This window comes from Phodopus roborovskii, unplaced genomic scaffold (genome assembly GCF_943737965.1).
Source record: "Phodopus roborovskii unplaced genomic scaffold, PHOROB, whole genome shotgun sequence".
Classification (NCBI taxonomy): Eukaryota; Metazoa; Chordata; class Mammalia; order Rodentia; family Cricetidae; genus Phodopus; species Phodopus roborovskii.
The window spans coordinates 8,258,073-8,276,865 of NW_026126461.1; the positions used below are offsets into that span (position 1 = coordinate 8,258,073).

The following is an 18,793-nucleotide window of genomic DNA, read 5'->3' on the forward strand; positions in this document are numbered from 1 at the left end:
AGCTCACAAATTCCCTGGTTACTTGCTTTAAAGATATTCAAATGTGTATTCTAGGGATCAATACTGATCCACTACAAGAGGCCTCATAGACTGCCAAGTACTCCTATCCAACACCCACATTCAGGGAGTCTGGGTCGGTCCTATGCTGCTCTCTCAGCTCTCAGACTGGAGTCCATGAGCTCCCCCTTGTTCAGGTCAGCTGTTTCTGTAGCATGGTCTTGACCCCTTTGCTCATCAGTCCTCCCTCTCTGCAACAACTGGATTGCAGGAGTTTGGCTCAGTGTTTAGCTTTGGGTGTCTGCTTCTGCTTCCATCAGCTACTCGATGAAGGCTCTAGGATGGCATACAAGGTAGTTATGGACTTTGAGAGCCCATTCCACATAGAGGGATACTCCATCATCCTAGACCCATAGGGGAGGGCCTAAACCCTGCTCCAAATGATAAGACAGACTTTGAAGACTCTCCATGAAAGGCCTCACCCTCCCTGGGGAGCAGAAAGGTGATATGATAGGGGTTGGGGGGGGAGGGGAGGATGGGAGGATTGGGGGAACTGGGATTGACATGTCAAACAAACTTGATTCAAATTTAAATTAAAAAATTATCAAAAAAATATTCAAATACATCTTTTGTTCATAATAAGAACTTAATGGAAAGAAGATCTCATGTTATACATCATAAAGGGAAAAAACTATTCAACCACATAAATTTCAATTGATGGTTTTGACTTTGGATTTCATTGCTTTAAAAAGAAAGTTTGCAGTCATAATTACAATTAGAGATTTCCTGGTAACTTTGGAAAATATCAGACATTAAAATGGGATTCTCTCATGTGTCCTTCACAGTGTCCCTGAAAGTAAGAATATAATTTAGAAAGGGCCTTAGTTTCATAGTACATTCAGTTAATGCTACTCAGTCTGTAACAGCCCTGACATATCTTTACCAGTGTGAGTTCTCAGTGATTTTATTCTGCATTAGGAACATTGTTGAGCCAGGTGATGGCGACGCAGGCCTTTAATTCCAACACTTGAGAGGCAGAGGTAGGGGTATCTCAGTGACTTTGAGACCACCCTGGTCTACAAAGTGATTTCCAAGACATCTGGGACTGTTACACCGAGAAACCCTGTCTTGAAAAACCATGAAAAAAATGAATATTGTTGGAATTTGAATTGAAAGAAGGCTGTGTTGTTCTTTTGTCCACTCACTGAGTAGCTACAAGGAGGCCCTAAACTTCGAGAGGAAATGTAGAGAGGATTAACCTATGTACAAAGAGCCTTAGAACACTAGGCTAGAATTAATTCAAATTGTCCCTGACTGGGTTCACTATATTATAAAAGCATCTAACCTGTCCTCAGAGTTGCATACTCATCTTGCTATGTCTATTTTCCTCATTATGCAAATTCACAGCATTGTTATGATTTTTATTTTTTCCTTGCCCTCAGTTTCTCCTCCCTATATCTGTCTCTCAATTTTTCCCTCATCTTGGTAACTTTCAGACTGTTTTCAGAGTTCTAATTTGAAGAGCTCTTATGAGAAAATACAAAGCCTAAATGCTCTAATATCTGGAAGCTTTTTGACATTATCATGATGTTGTAAATGATGAGTCACAGTCAAAATGGTATGCCCTATTAATTCACTAAAAATACCCTCAGAGAATATCTAAAAAATGTAAGGGCGACATAAGCATCTATGCTCAGACAAGGATCCATCGCTGAAAACACCTCATTGTATATGTACAAATATCCTTAAATTAGAGGAAAAACTGAATGCCATTGCAGGCTCTGTATTAATCATTATTGTATGATATGCATATGCACCCTGAATCAATTTTATTTCCTTTGCATTAATCAATTGGCTTAAACATCTTAATGTGTCTCACATTTACTCCTACAACTGTTTTGTTGAATGCCTTCCCAGAACATGTGCACAATTAATCTCAAGCTTCTTAGACCCTTTCACCTCCCTTTCCAGTCTTACTAGATCTCATTAACCAGTGTGCTCTTGCATTGACACACCCCAAAACTATTATCCATGCCCAAGGACATTGAAAAGGACCACATCGTTTAGCTTGTTCCCCTTCTGTATTCACCTGCTGCCCCTTTACAATTAAAGCCGGACACAAGCAGCTTCAGCAAGCCTTTCCAACTGGACAGTTTGCACCCCCTCTCCTTCTCATCATAGCGTTCTGTGAGGACCCACTTACACTTCAACTTTCACTGTTACTTCATGAGCTTACACCCTTCCCTACACTCCGGCAGCTTCAAAAGTAGAGATGTCTGCTCTGAGCTACTTCCAGATAACTTTTCCATACCTAGGTGACTGATTGAAGAAAAATTATTACAAAGAAGAAATCCAAAGCTACTGTGTACTGAAATTTTTGTTTTTGACTTTGGACCCCCCAAAAATTAAATATAGCACCCAGGTGCAAAAGGATTAATAGGTGGGTGTTTAATTTCAAATAAAGACTGTCACCATATTTTGAAATGTATGGAAAGACTAATAAACTGGGCATTTGGTGGCACTTTGGGTTAGAGAAGAAACTCTGTGCCATCGTGAATCATGCTGTGCCAGCACAATTTTCTCTCTTCTTTTCTACTCTGACATGAAATTCAAATTTGCTTCCTCTAGATACCCTTATTGAGAGATGTTTTTTTCATAACCATTTTATACTGTTTTAATTTCACTTATAGATACTTATTTCTAGAATTCTGGATGTATCCCTTTCATTTATAGCAATTACAAATCAAACAAAATTAAATAAACCAAAACCTCCAAAGAACTAGAAGGGTATGTCTTCAGATATTTCAAAATGCCATGAAAACAATTAATACCACATGATTCTTCTTCAATATATATGTCCAAACTTGACATTGCCTTTTGCATGTAGTTTCCATTATGGACCCAAAAGGAAGGCAACCCAAACTCTTATGTTATCTGATGATGTTGAAAAACACTTGCATTTTGTTCTACTACCTCCAATTCACTTCTCCGCCCTGAGAAGGACTAATCATCTGAGTTTCCAGCAATTTCTATGTTGTTTTTTATGCACTGTAACAATGTTTTATGGTTAAACAATTGCTTCCATGGCAGGATTTCTACAACTCAAAATGACATGTAAATAAATATGAATATCTTTAGGGTTCTTGGAAGACATCATCAACTTGATTTTTGGGAAAGTTCTATCTACTTACATTTCTGAATGTGTTTTACTGAGAAATGAGTATCAGTGAAGCTTTTCTACATACTAATTTTTGTTTTTGTTATTGTTTTGTGTTTTTCTAGACAGGATTTCTCTGCATTGCTTTGGAGCCTATCCTGGACTAGCTCTGTAGACCAGGCTGGTCTTGAACTCATAGAGATTCATCTGCCTCTGCCTTCCGAATGTTGGGATTAAAGGCATGTGCCACCAACCCCCAGCTCACATTAATTTTTAACATTACATGTACATAATCTTTATTTTTAGAAATTAGTTAACATGTTTTAAATAGTTGCAGTATTTTCCATGTCCATTTTCATTACTATGTCTTATTTTAAAAGTCCCTTTCTTTTGGGACTAACATAATTTCAAAACTAATCTATGTGTATCACACAACAATCCACAATAACCTTCCTATTTGGCATTGTTAAAATTTAAAATGTTTGATTGTAATAAAATTAAATTCTGAGTTGTGCATAGGACATGGATGTTATCATTAAACTCAGTAGATAAAAACATATAGATAATTATTTTAAGGCTGTAAAAGTCTACCGAGCAAAAATAAATATGAAAATACATTAAGCAAAAAAAAATTAATCTAAAATTGAATGGCAAAAGTTATGTTTGCCATGGTCCTGTCTCTGAAACACAAGTTGTTTTTTGAATCCCTATAAATACTAAGCACCCTCCTCATTTCTGTCACACACTTCATAGTTTTCTATTTGCCATTAAGAAATGTATGTGCATGTGTGAAAGGACTGAAGATATCCTTTGCAATTACAAGGAAACTTTGTTTTGTTTCTTCTAGCAAATTTTATTTCTATAAATGACAACATGCAGTAAAGGTCAGCGGTGTGATGTAAAGTTTGTCATAATCTATATACCAGTGGAAAGTCCACATGATTTTATTCTCTAGAGCATCCTATTCTTTCATCCCCCATCTCTTTCCTCGGTGAAGCATCCCTCTCCATGGAAAGATGGATCATCTTTGCCACATTGCTTCAGATCCCCCAGGGCATCTATACCCAGACACTTAATTATACACACATTCTGAATCAGCAGGGATGGCTTAGTTCTAAGAGTTCACATTTGTAAGGAGCATCCAGTTGGCACTGGAATCATGAACTTCAGTGTAGGATGAAGCATCTTGTTGTATATCTGAGACTTCCTTGTTTTTTAAAGTAAACTATTCCTTACAATGCAATTCAAGGCACGTGGTGAGGACAGAAGTAACTTGGGGGGGGGGGGTTGGGGGGAAACGGTGACATTAACAGAAAGTGATTTAGGCTACAGAGAAGAAAGAAAGAAAGGAAGGAAGGAAGGAAGGAAGGAAGGATAAAAGGAAGCTTAGTGAGGAACAAATTAACATAATTAAACAGAAATCCACACTGATCTATAAAAAGCGTGCTTCTGCACAAAACTAAGACTCTCTTACATACATCAGGGACACCACATTTGGAGTGTTTTTATATTACAATACACTTTGTGTAGATACATAGAGAGGTAAAGCACCTAACAGAAGATGTGTATGGCTTCTGAAAACTTCAAATAACTTTGAAGATTTTTATGAGAGTATTTTTTTAATGAAAACCTCAAAATAACTTTCACCACTTAATCTGCATGAATGTATGAAGCTCATGGTTAGAAAGTGGGGGGTTGGGGGGGCAGAGGGAACTGAAATATTAACCCATAACTACTAATCTTTGCATTTCCACATGATCTTATCTTACCAGGGAATGCCAGACAGCTAATGGTTAGCTAGTGACAAGCTCCATTCTCTGACTCCCAGACAGGTTTTATTTGTGCAAGAAAGATATCACCACATATCCCCCCTTTCATGTCTAAAGTTTTTAAAAATTTATAACCAATATGAGAAAAACTACATACGATAAGAACAATAACTATATATAATATATAAATGGCAACAAGTACAATGTCTAGTCCATAAGCATATGACAAATTCTGAGAAATATCCCATCATCTATTCTTTCTTGATGAGTTCAAAGTCTTGTACATAATTTACTTTCTGTTCTAATATGCTTCACAAATTATCTTTTAATGCCTTTTAAACCTATTACACTTAATCCATCTGTAGCGAGTTTCTCTACTTATTGTGGTAAACAGGGGAAACTATAACTATACTATTTAGTCTTCCACTCCCTCAGAGACCCAAGAAGGAAATAACATTAACTAAGTAAAGGAAGTACAAGCAATCAACTTCCAAAGAATGAAAATGACAGAAACAGCTGGCTGCCTGGACAGTCACCCAAGATTGCTCTGCAACATTGGGGCATCCATCTTCAGCCAATAGGCCTGGCACATCTGACAGACATTCTGTGAACCCATTGGGCAATAACATGCCCTTGCCTCAACTGCTGACAGTGTGCTGTCACTGTTCAAACTGGACGTACAGGACACCAAAAGGAGTGACTACAAACCTTGCCAAGGCAAGGCGGTCCAGTCCTTCAGGTTGTCCAATGCTTATCTTTACCACAAAGAACTCAAACTCCATGTGGAGCTTCTTTACTATGTCTTCAGAGGTTTTATTTCATTGACTAAACCTGGCCTATGGAGCCTCAGTCTCCCATAGAAAGGGTTCATAGATGCTCTCAGTATTCTAATCAGATCTGCTATCTACTGGGCCATGGTATCACATATCATGTGTTACTTTGTGATTAATTAATATCATGACCTACTAATGTTTTCCTAAAATATACTAGTGTTTTCCTGTTTGACAGATTTATTTTGAATGGCTACAGGAATAATATAAAATTGATTTGTTCTAATCAACACCATTTCTTTAGGTAATGTGAGGGATGCTTTAACACAAGTTTTACAAAGTGATTTCTAGCTGCCAGGTATGGTGAAGCACACCTTTGGGAGGCAGAAGAGGCAGATCTCTGTGAGCTGAGGGACAGCCTGGTCTACAGTGCACTTTCCCAGGATAGCAATGACTGTTATACAGAGAACCCCAGTTTTATAAAATTTAAAAAAAAAAAAGTTATTTCTAGCCTTGACAAATATACTGATATGATAAATTTAAAAGAAAGAACTATTTCAATATTTTACATTTAAAAGTTCCCCATTCCTTCTTCCTGTTTGCACACAGTGCTACTCTTGGTTCTATCACTGTAGGTAGTCTCAGAAAAGTCAATATTTGTGATGTTTCTTTTATTAGTTAATAAAAAAAAGCTGTAAGGCCACAAATTAAACCTTGCTATACTTAACAATATCAGAGAAACAAATGCTTCTTGAACAATAGAAGTACTTATCCTCAAGAGGAAATGAAAATATTAGATATGAAATCATAAATAGAACTAAATTCTTTTGTATAGAACTCATTCTGTGCCTACAATGCCAGTAAAGAATCTGAAAGACAGAAATCACAGCTTCCTGAAGTTTTAATAAAGTACATCTAAAGCAAGCAAAATTTCTATGAATCTTTCAAGAATTAGATTCTGAGAAGTATATCTGAAGTAATATTTCATGTTATGCTTTTATTTGCTCATATTATTAAGCAGATAAGAGGTGGATTAGGCACATAACTGACGTATCAGTTCCAGATTAAAATAATCCATTTTCTTCCTGGCCAAAATGACAGAATAGTTAATGCCAAGGGGCCCTCATCATTTCATCCCCCATCTCCATCAGGAGAGATAACAGGCCACGACACTTCCAATTTGAAGCAGAGACTGACTTTGTTATTGTCTTAAGATTTCTTTAATGAAACTTAAGATTGTCTCACTAAGGAATCATAGACTAGGTATCATGAGGCATATACGTGATGAGACATTAATCATAATCCACTTGACAGCATTGCTTGATTTATAGTTTTAGAAATGCTTATTAAATATTTTCTCTTTCTTTTTATTTAAATGCATGAGTGTGGAAGCTTTAGTATAGAAATTGGTTGAATATTTAGTCACTCATAAGTATAAAAGTGTATTATTGGGTTAAGAAGTATTGAAAGCACTTGGAGGAACTCACAGATATTATGGTTCAAAATGGATATAGTGTTAAACTGAATCCTAATAAATTATTGTTGTCCCATAGATACATAGACCCATACATCTCTCAACCCTCATCTGAGATAGCTCTACTTGTAGTAAATGGTGAGTAATGCAGTTAACCCACAGCCGGGCAAAGGGCTGAAAGTGAGAGACTGCCCAATGCTTCACCCCAAAGGAAACACATGTAACACCCCACCCCAGAAAGTCTCAGGGTTCATTGTGGATGAGGGAATATAAAGACTGTGAAAGCCAGACTGGTGGATGAGTCCAATGAAGCATTATCTTCTACATCAGTGAAGCCATACATATGAATTCACTGTGGCTCTGCACGCATGCAAAAGGCTGGTTCAAGCCCAAGACAGAAAAATTCCAGGATGGAAAGGAAAGTTGAACTCACAATTCTACCCCCACCTCTAAAGTTGTTGGCAATTGTTAGATGCTAGGAGAAGGAGAGGCAGTTTTCTCTAAGAGTGCAGTCTCTGGTAAGTCAGTGTGTGCTAGTAGAAGGGCACACATCCAAGAATATCTGGGCAGGACAAATTAGTCCTAAAGGATTTTTAGAAAGACACAGAGTTGGGTGGGCCTGGGAAGAGATAGGGAGGATTGACTACGGTCAAAGTAGAGGGAATCTCTCAATAGGTTTTCCTATTCTTACATTTTAATCTTTGTTTTTACACCGCAAGCGTCTTGTACTGATATGATCGTAGGTCCCTTTTGTCCAATAGTTAACTATTGTTATTTCAAGTGACTTATTAATTGTTCAAATTGATACTGTGAGTGTCCTTTTCAGAAAAAAAAAGTGTGTTTCAATGTGTTCTATGCTTATAAAATATTTGGGCATTTTCTTGTGCTTATCTTAAGCTTCACGGGGATCTTAATATTTGTAGTTCTTACAAGTAAACAGCAAAGACAAGAAACTTATACCATTTACATTTCTCCATCCCCACTCCCAGAAGTAAACTACTTGTAGTGAAAGATTGCTGCTGTTTGCTTGCCATACTGTACACACTAGTGCATTGCTAAGATAGATGTCAGCTCATTTCTAAATGTAACTGTAAAAAAAAGCAATAAAATCTGGGTGATGCCGAATAAAGATCCAATCTTCAAAAAGGGTTATTGTCTTTGAAGTCAGAGGTCAGGTTAAACATAATACTTAGACACATCCCATCTCGTGAATTCACTAACTAATCAGTGCTGATGAGAGCAGACTAGACACAATTCATCTCTCCCTCAACAAACCTATTATCTACTGAGGCACCTGGGAAACAACCAAACAAACTGGAAACAGGCTACTCAAGAAACCATTCAAACAGCTGTGCATCTGTGTAGGTTCAGCCCATCTCCAAGTGGGTCAGACAACTGTTCTGAATGTTCTAGCCAGCTGTAAATAAATGGGGACACATTTCAAGGAGGAATTGCATTTTCAATAAACTCTAAACGACTATTTCATTCTTCACCTTTAATGGAAATAATGTCACTATTGCACAAAGATACAGGAACAGAAGAAGTTCCCAGGTATTTGCAGAAACAAAAGATGATTGTGCACTTGAATGTAATCATTCTAGGGCGGGGATAAGATTCTGGGGAAGTATTTCAGAGAGGAGCACATATCCTTATCAAGTGATTGGTTGGTGTTCAAGGATCAAAATAGAATTTTGTTTTTCCAGTGATTATTCCCAGCATCAGGGTATCTATGAGTTACCACAATATGACTGGAATAAAAAAAAAAAAAAAGAAAAGAAAAAAAGGAAGTAAATATACTAAATGAAACACAGAAATGTAAAAACTAACCAAAATATGTATAGACTCTACCCTTCCAAAGGGGTAGAGTAATAGAGTAGTTCCTTTTATTGCTAAAACTGTCCCCATCTCAATCTTCAGCCTGTATTTAAAGAACGGTCCTCCACCTGCCCACTATAATCGCTATCTTTGGGCTGCATTCAATTTGTTTTTATCTTCTAGGAGGGAAATGTGGTAACATTTGGTCATCTTACTTCTGTCACAGCTGCTTATTTTCATTTTCCCAGATAGTTTGAAGCAATCAACAAAGAACTAGTGTGGACACTAGGAGAACCTTCTTCTTCATCCACAGGACCAGACACAGTAGAATTACACTGGTCTGAACGATATTACTAGCATGAGAATTGTTCTCATTCAAACCCCCTTGGTGACAGCCTTTATTCGCAAGTGTCAAAGAGTTTCTTCTTCTTATATACTATTCTTGCTTGCTTTTCTCTCATTCTTTTTTTTTCTTGTTCAGAAAAATACATTTTAACTGATAATTGAAATTTGGCAAAAGCAGGTGGTATTTAATGGTAACCAAATGCTAATATCCTGCTTACTGTTTCATCCAATAAATGACTACTTCCATTCCCTGAGTGCTTAAGACAAGTCCCAAATACGTCTTTTCAACTCTCTTGTACAGTATAGTAAACTGTTACCCCCCAAATCCTTAATGAATTAAAAGACAAAGGGATGAACAGAACTGCTATTAAATAAAAAGCCTCACTTCAGCTAATGCAGATACTTTCTAAAATGGACATACTTCATTGTGTCTTGAGAAATAACGTGCTTCTGGTTCTCTTGGGAAAACAGAAAATCCTGCCAACAGTTCCATAAAATTCACTGGATTGGAGCACACCAACTTCTAGGTTTTTAAATTTTATTTTATTTTTTTATTATTATTTTTTCTTATTTTACATTTCGATCCCAGTTCCCTCTCCCTCCCATGCCCCCCACCCCCTCTCATCCCATTCCCCACCCACTCCCCAGGGAGGGTGATGCCTTCCATGAGGGATCATCAAAATCTGTCAATTCATTTGGAGTAGGGCCTAGGCCCTCCCTCCTGCCTCTAGGTTAAGGCAGTATCCCTCCATGGGGAATGTGTTCCCTAAGTTCCTTTCATGCACCAGGAATACATCCTGGTTCCACTGTCTGAGGTCCCTTAGACTGCCCAGGCCTTCTAACTGAGACCCATGTTCAGGGGATCTGGGTCTATCCTATGCTGATTTCCCAAAGTAAAGAAAATTCCCAATAGCCAGAAGGTGGTGGCTCACACCTTTAGTGTCAACACACAGGAGGCAGAGGCAGGTGGATCTCTATGAATTTGAGGCCATCCTGCTCTATGAAACTATACAGAGAAACCCTGTCTGGAAAAACAAAAACAAAACAAACAAACAAAAAAATGTGCAAAACTGGGAAGTGGTCAATTTAAATATGTTTGTTTCCTACATAACACAAATAAGAGCTTGTACAGCTTGTGGTGATAAATTACTTATGATTGATTAAAACTTGCCTGAGGATTCAGAAAGCAAAGTTAGCCACAAGCGATAGAAGCCAAGTACAAACCTTTAATCCTAGGACTCAAGATTAAGTGATAGACGGATCTCTGTGAGTTCAAGGCCACCCAAAATTGATGCAGTACTAAAGAGAAACTTCTCACACAAAGATAATCTCAGGACCTGCGATCACACGCCTTTAATCTCAACATTAGGGAGGTATATAAAACAGGAACAAGGTCTCAGTTTCATGCATTCCTTTTCCAGCCATACTGGGGATAGGAAGACATTCAGTCTCAGGATTCTCCAGCCATACTTGAGGAGAGGCAGCAGATCAGCCCATTCAGCCTGAGGCAGTGGGAAAAGCTACTAGCCTGCTTCTTTCCTTTTCTGACCTTCAGCTTGAGCCCTTCTATTTTTTCGTGTTACAACAGCTTATCATTATTAAATTCTTATTAAACATTAAATGGCCATATGTTGACAAAGTACAGACAAGCATGTAAAGTTCTAGAGTGAAGGGTCTTAACCAGCTTCAAATGCCCAAAGAGCTGTCAATTATTTCAATGTTGAAAACCTGCTTAAAATCTTTTGTTCAATGTTAACCTAATATGCAGTTGACTTGTACATCCCAATAGATTTTGCCTAGTTTTATTATTATTTTTAAAAATTTTGTGACCTGAAGGGAGTAATACAACAGAGATGAAAGCAACTTAGGAAAATGAATTAGCTATGAAAAGACTTCAAATATTCATATACCCATTAGTGTCTTTCCTCTAGACTAGCTCTAGGCTGGAGAACACTAGATTTATGTGAACTTAACTTTATAAATATTGTTTCATAATTCATTCTTTAGAAATTACAAGCAAGTAACTATTTTACTGTAAGTTTGAAAGGGCTATCATAAGAAGGAAGAACCAGCTGACAGAGATTTTCATGTGTTTCTTTGCGAATAAGGAATTACAAGAGGTACAAGTCCTAGGATCCTTTTAGGAAGACACAACTTACACAGAGAGGTTCTCTCTTGCATGTGCATGAGAAGACAATCAATGAAGGGGTAAATTTGCCTGATAATAGGTTTTATATATATTCTGTGTTTATAGGGAGTACTGTCAGCCCAAGTGACATAACTTCATTTAAGTTTATACTCATATATCTATGTATATATGTACACTCACACACACACACATGTGTGTGTGTGTGTGTGTGTGTGTGTGTGTGTGTGTTTGTGTGCATGTTTCTCGTCTTTGGACTGTCTCTCGGCAGTCCCTATTGCCTGCTGACACCCCAGACGTGAGACATACGACTCAGGAGATTTGGCTGGATATAACCTGAAAGCCCCCTTCCTGCAGTCTAGCTTTCTTAGTACCAGAAAGTACAATGCAAGCTCCCAGGAAAGGCAAGGAATCAGTAGTCCTACCCATGTGGATCAAGATAATGATGACCATGACAAGATACCTCTACAGGTGCAGTAGTGGTATTCATATTAGATGGGAACCAACAGCTATCTAACTGGACTTATGGCACATCAACCATAGGAAAATCATGCCTGAAACTAGAAACTTAGCTAACTACCTCAGGCTGGTGAAGTTATGGGTCTCAAAAGAGAACCTGTAGCATCACCGGCTTAGTCCAGCAGAAGTTCACATCCCTCATCAAAGAGTAGCCTTACAGAAAACCACAACTGGTGGTTCTCTATATCAGAAATACCAATCTATCATATCGCAGAGATCACTGGGTTGTGGGGAGGGAGCCCAGCTCCAGTGGATACATTCACAACGCAGGCAGAGAGTATGTAAGAGTCAGAGGACCAAAAGGCTGTGGTTAGTTTGTCTGCTAGAAATGACAAGGGTGCTACATCCCAACACCTCAACAGTGTGGCTAACTACATAAGACCTGCACATTGACAATAGTAATCTACACACTAACATTAAAAAGGGGAAATCACATTAGAAAAAAGACTACAGGCAACTAATGACTACTGAAAGAGAAAATTAGCCTCCTTTAAGTATGAATCCTTAATTGGTTATCTAAAACCAAGTGGTCAGCCCTGAAAACATATGCACACAAGCAATAAAAATGGACTCAGTGGGTGGTATTTATATCTATACATTTATATGTAACAGTAACAGCAAGAGGCCATCAATTTCCGAGGGCATGGGAGGCATGGAAAAAGACAGAGACATCGTAGGGCTTAGAAGGAAAAAAGGGAGTCAATTTAGTTAAAAGATTATAAAGCTGAACATATCAGCACTTGGGAGGCAAAGGCGGAAAGATCTCTGAGTTTGAGGCTAGCAGGGCTTACAGAATAAGTTCCAGGAAAGCCAGAGCTAGACAGAGAAACCCTGTCTTGAAAAACAATCCTGCCATCAAATAAGCAAACAAAAACCAAAACAACAACAAAAAATTACAACTTCAAAAGAATAAATAAAAAGTAAATTTAGCAAGAACCAAAAAGACAAATACATATAGATATATATATTTAAATTTTTTTAAAAGTCGGAGGCAAAGATACAGAGACCGATTAGAAAAGCAATAGTGTCTCAGATGCTGCAATCAAGGTGGAGTCTAGCTTCGCAATAGAGGAAAACAAGTTATGGACTAAGCTCTAGTGAAGAGAGCATGTTAGTGGGGTGATAATTCCAAAGTTTTCAACTTGAAGATGTCATGCAGGGAAATTGCTGATATGTTGACCGTGCAGTCCTAAGGACAGGGAAGGAATAGGGCCACGTTACGACAACTATAATTTCCCTCATGTACATTTGCCATGAAAAGGAATTTGAGGCTTAAATAATAATTGTGTGTGTGCCTGTGTGTGTGTGTAACATATAATAATTGATAGTGCAGCAACTTTCTGTGTTTCCCTTCTGTAGCACATATGTACATATAATAATTTGCAATATAGTCCATCTAGGTCCTTTATCTGGAAGAGAAAGCAACTGGAAACCTCCATCAGCCAGTGAGTTGTTTCAATCTCATTCTCAGAGTTTTCAAAGTGGTTTTCTACACTAATTATTATTGTTAGCTACTGAAGCAGTGAATGGTGACATTTAACCTTTTATGTGAAAGCAGGGTACTCATGAATCCATAAACTAGACAAAATACTCATCTGCTACATCCACAGTCTGAGGGTAAAATATAACTGGATTAAGACGGACACCTACTTGGGATGTATAACCATATTCCTCTCATTGTTTGTTTTTCAGGTGAGAGGCAACTCTGTTCCAGAACACAGAATATGTCTCCAAATATACTTGACAAAGAGTGTAGAGTTCAAACATGAAAATATTGTACCGGAGATTACCAAATTTTGCTTTCCTTAGAAATGATCAAAATGTCTGTAATGGTTACACTGGGACATTAACAATCTGAAACAGAATGTATGAATTGTAAGTCTAAAAGTTAGACACAAAATTAAGTGCTCAAGTCATTAAAGGAAAAAGAAAAGACAGCATTAGTCAAATCCCCAGTTTCTCAGCGTATAACTAGAGGTTAGGCAGGGTAGCAACGTGACCTAAGTTCTGCTAGTCCATAGTAGGACAGTGTATGGATTGGTGTGGCCTACTGTTCTTGCTAGACCAAGAAAAGAGGAATTTATCTTTATAAAGACATTATATAAGACATTATATAAATGTCTTTTCAAAGACATTTATAAAGACAGACATTAAGATTCATAGACTGAAAACTATAATCGTTAGTGGATCAGGTCCTAGGGGTCTGCAAACGTATAGGCTGTTTCAAGGGAATGAGACCAGGACAAAGACGGACAGCTTCTAGGAAATGAATGCAAGAAAAACGAAAATGAAAGACTGTGATTCGTAGTGATGGCAGTCACCAAACGATGAAAGGAGGAAGGGACCCACTTACCAAGGAATAATGCAATTTAAGATACCAGAATTTTTCATTAGAATAATGATACTTTTAAAGTAATAATCGGTAAAAGGGGGTAACAAAGCCAGAAAAGAAAGTGACACCAATTAACCCATAGGAGGCAATCTGTCACACAGAAAACAGTATTATTATCAGCATCCAAAATAGGGCCGAATGTATCAGCTTAGTCAGCCTGTAATGTAATGTTTACGGCCAGAGAAGGATGAAGAAGTGAGTCCTGTTTGGAGCAACTACCTTCAGAGTCAATCACACTGTGAAACCGACTTCTTCATGTCGCAATGCTTTCCAACACACGCTGACACTTGCACAGCCTTATTTTACCTGCCCTGTGGTTGTGTGAGTGTGAGGGAGTTCAGAATCCTTGCATAGTCTTCACAGCCATATTCCACCTAGACAGCAGTGTTTAGAGCTCGCTGTGGACACCCTTTGCTGTCACATTATCTATTTTTCACACATTGGCACAACCATTTCATTCATTTAGCATGCTTCCTAAGGATCTAAGACAACAAAAGTTGCTGTACAGATGCTAGAATTGGACATTAAAAATTCCTTAAATTCTCAGATATGACCCATTGCTTACTCCTTTAAGTTAATAAATAGTTAACCAAACTCATGATTCATCACATATATTGATCACTAATAAATAACAAATGAGTAAGTTCAATTCTATGAGGAAACTAAACTTACAAAACTACAATTTCAAGAGCACAAATAAAGAGTAATAAAGGCAATTTGACCCAAAATAGTTGATACAAACCAACTAACTTAACTTCTTTTTGTAGCTGCTATTATTAATAAAGTAGTAAAATTAATTTATGTCTGTGACAGCACTAAATAATAATCTTCCTTCCACGAATTAAGTTATATGAAATGAGTGACTAAAAGATAAGGTATGGGAAACTATGGTTTGTCTCTGTACATACTAATATAATTAACATATTCATTACCCCATCTTTAAAATCTGTTGTGAAATTCTACAAGAAAATCAACTGTTCTTCCAATGATACAGTAATTAAGTTTCTAGCCCAAAAATAAAGCACTGAAAAGGACATCACACATAAACAGTAATCAGCAATTCCTAATGTTAATATGAATCTCAAACATTCCTTACAGCATTCTAACTAAAATATTGTTGACTTGCTTGCGTCTCAAAAGCACAGAAGGATGCTCACCTGATTACAAAGTTGTGACTGTCAATCTCTTTGCCACATTCACTGTCCAGCAGAATGCCAGAATTTCCAACAACAGCACAGGTCTTAAACCTGCGGTTTTTCATTGGTGAAACTTCAGGCAGGAGGCTGTGCAGATCATGGGAAATATTTAGTGTCCGGCGTCTGTCCAGAACATAGTGGATGACATCACCAGGCTTAAAGCTGCTCTTCACCACAGAGACATCCCGTTCCGCATCTAAGAAACGGAGAATGTTCTTCCTATATTTGGAATGCAAGCAAAGCTTTACATTAAGACCTGCATATCTAAGAACCCATGGGGTTGTTTACATTTTGCACACACAGTGTCAATTGGCAACTCCTACTCTTAAAGTTTCAGGTGATATTTAAATCAAGTAAATGTCATACAAAATATATTTTTTTAAAAATCCTATCATGTAAGTTTAGAATAATTTTATAAGTAGGTGTCATATATATATATATATGTGTGTGTGTGTGTGTGTGTGTGTGTGTATACACATACATATATAATCTAATATGAGGAAATCAATCCATTTGTCAAAATGTACTTAAATATATGTAATCATTATGTAATAGATGGGTTTTGTACCAGTAGATACTTGCCTAGTGTTTTTAATATTCTGGAGTCATTGCTTCTATTTAATATTGTCCATTAAAATGGATAACAATAACTTGAAGTTATTTTGAATTAGACCATAGACAGAAACATTAAATTAGTGAGGATCTTCCCAAAATATATATACCCAAATGGTTCATTAAAGCTGTCTATAAGTCTTCTTTAGGATTAAGAGTTCAAGAAGTAAGATGGTTTCCATGAAGAGAGCTGTGCAGATACACCATTATATTTAAATAGCAATTGTATGTGTGTGCACGTGTGTGTGTTTGTGCGTGTGTGTGCATGCGTATGCATGTATGTACACGTGTGTTTGTGTGTATGTGTGTGTGCACGTGTGTTTGTGTGTGTTCATGTGTGTATACGAGTGTGCGTGTGTGTGCCTGTTTGTGCACTTGTGTGTTGTGTGTGCATGTGAGCATATTTGTGTGCGTGTATGTGTGCACACCCATGCCCTTGGATAATCAGAACATTTCTTAGTATTTAAACATAACTCTAGTTGTTTTGGTTGTCGTGTTGATCTTTTCAAATCGGATGTGTATGCATCTTATGTATGATTAGATTTTAAAGCCTGTAATTTTTCTCAACTTTATAAATTTTTATTTAAATTAATAACATCTTATTTTACATATCAATCCCATATTTTAATTTTTGAGCCTATCCCATTCTACAGCTATTGTGCAAGTTAATCATAAGATATAGGATACTGTGCAAATACTAATATCTGCGTATTCCAAATAGATGGCAGAAAATGGGAAAATACACAGGTGAGATGAGGCATAAGAGAAAACGCACCCAATAAAGCGGTTGGCCAAAAAAAAGTGGTTGGCCTTTCAAACCTTGGAAGCTGAATATTGTACACAACGAATTGATTTCTTGTGGGAAACTGGCTTAAAAGTATTTAACTGTTGATTATTTAAGGTGTAAAGTAGTAGAATCAGACATGCGACAGCCAAGAGGTAAGCAGTGAAGCAAGGGACGTGTCTCTCTCTCGAAAGGGTCTGTAATCCAAACTGAGGCTCTGCGCTTTGTAGCTCTCACTTTTTACCGTACCCTGATCAGTGAGGAATGGGGATATAAATGATGGCTAGCCACACAAGAGTGATACAATTATCTTTCTATGTAAATCCACAGATTTCAATGATACAAAGGGGTATCTGTGATCAAATTATGGGATGGAGGGCAAGGTTAGGATCATTTTAAAACATAACAAGGGGACTTCAGAAGGATTCGTTCACATTTGTAACTAATGTCAAAGAAATATGACAAGATCTACTAGCTTGTGATGAAATGATATTGACAACAACTCAGGAACGTGGCCTCCAAAAGCCCATGAGTACCTAATCCAACAGCTACCAAACGGAGTAGCGAAAGGCAGTGTGTGAAAAGCCACAGTAAAGGCTGCTAAGCAGATGTTATTCACCAGTGAGCTCTCAAGGCAAGCTTCTGTCTTCACAGGGGTAAAAGTGAGCGCCGGGTAGTAATATGTCAGATACAGAGATGTAGTTTCCCTTTGTGCTAATGCCGTCTATGCTGTGTGACACTGGGTAATGTCAGTTTCATTAATAAGGACAAAACATTATAAGGATCTAGTTCTTCTCCCCAAAAGTGACCCCCAACTATCAAAAGTGACGCCACAAATAATCTTGCCTCCGCATTTATTAACTACCACTTGATTGCCTGGAGGGACATAGGAAGGGCGTGATGATGTGTGTATATTAACACAAATTTTCATTAGCTGTGAAGATGCCAAGGCTGTCGTGGAAGTAAAAGAGTGCACGGATGTGGTTAAATCATCGAGGTGGGTGATCTTGCCATTTCCCTTTGAAGAGTCCTGAAATGGGCGGCCGTAGATGCATTTAAAGATTGGGCTCAAAAGGAGTAGCATGTTTGGCAGCTTCAGAGGAGACGATCAGAGCTGCAGCTATGATGGAAGTTTCTGTAGTTTAGAAATCCAAAAAGGGAAACCCCCTTTCACATCATCAAAATGTTACACTTATGTGCCTGCAGACCGACAAGAGGGGCTTTCCAAAAGTAACGCCTTTTCTGGTTAATAGAAAATTAGAAGCAAAATCATTTCAAAGTGCGTTATCTGAAACCCAAGTAAGAGGAACACATGTATTTTAAACACACTTAGGGAAAAAATTTAAAAGGTGTTTGAGAAGTTGAAACAAATTGTAAGGTGCACAGGCTGGTTAACTTTAGGGAGAAAATAGTAGCTAATGAAATAAACAGTCTCAAGTGCAGTAGGGTACAGGTCAATGTCATGTATCCTAATGCTGGCTTATGAGGCTTAGCCGTCATTTATTCTTCTTTACAAAGAAGAAGTTTTAAAAACCAAACAAAATAAAAGTACCTTTAAAGACAATAAAAAATTCAAATCATATAGACTAATGAAAATTAAAATTAGAAAAAGCTTTATGAGAAGATTTTAAACTTTTTAAATGTAGAATGTGCTATTTTAAACCGGAAGGTTAAAAGGAAAAGCCTTTGAATGACTTTAAATGATTTGTGTGTGTTTTATTTCTTATACTTAGCCAAACATTTGATTCCTATTTTAAGGCTGGAATTTATGCATGGAATGTTACCGGAGATAATATTGTTGGTAGACGTGCATAATA

General features: G+C 37.5%; 1 protein-coding gene across 1 annotated transcript in view; it reads right to left on the reverse strand.

Annotated features, from left to right (window-relative positions):
- St8sia4 (ST8 alpha-N-acetyl-neuraminide alpha-2,8-sialyltransferase 4) overlaps positions 1-18,793 on the reverse strand; it is an 86,821-nt gene that overhangs the window by 56,242 nt on the left and 11,786 nt on the right. The window contains exon 3 of the mRNA XM_051190854.1: positions 15,542-15,799. Coding sequence (XP_051046811.1) covers positions 15,542-15,799 — 258 coding nt within the window. The remainder of the gene's footprint in view (positions 1-15,541; positions 15,800-18,793) is intronic.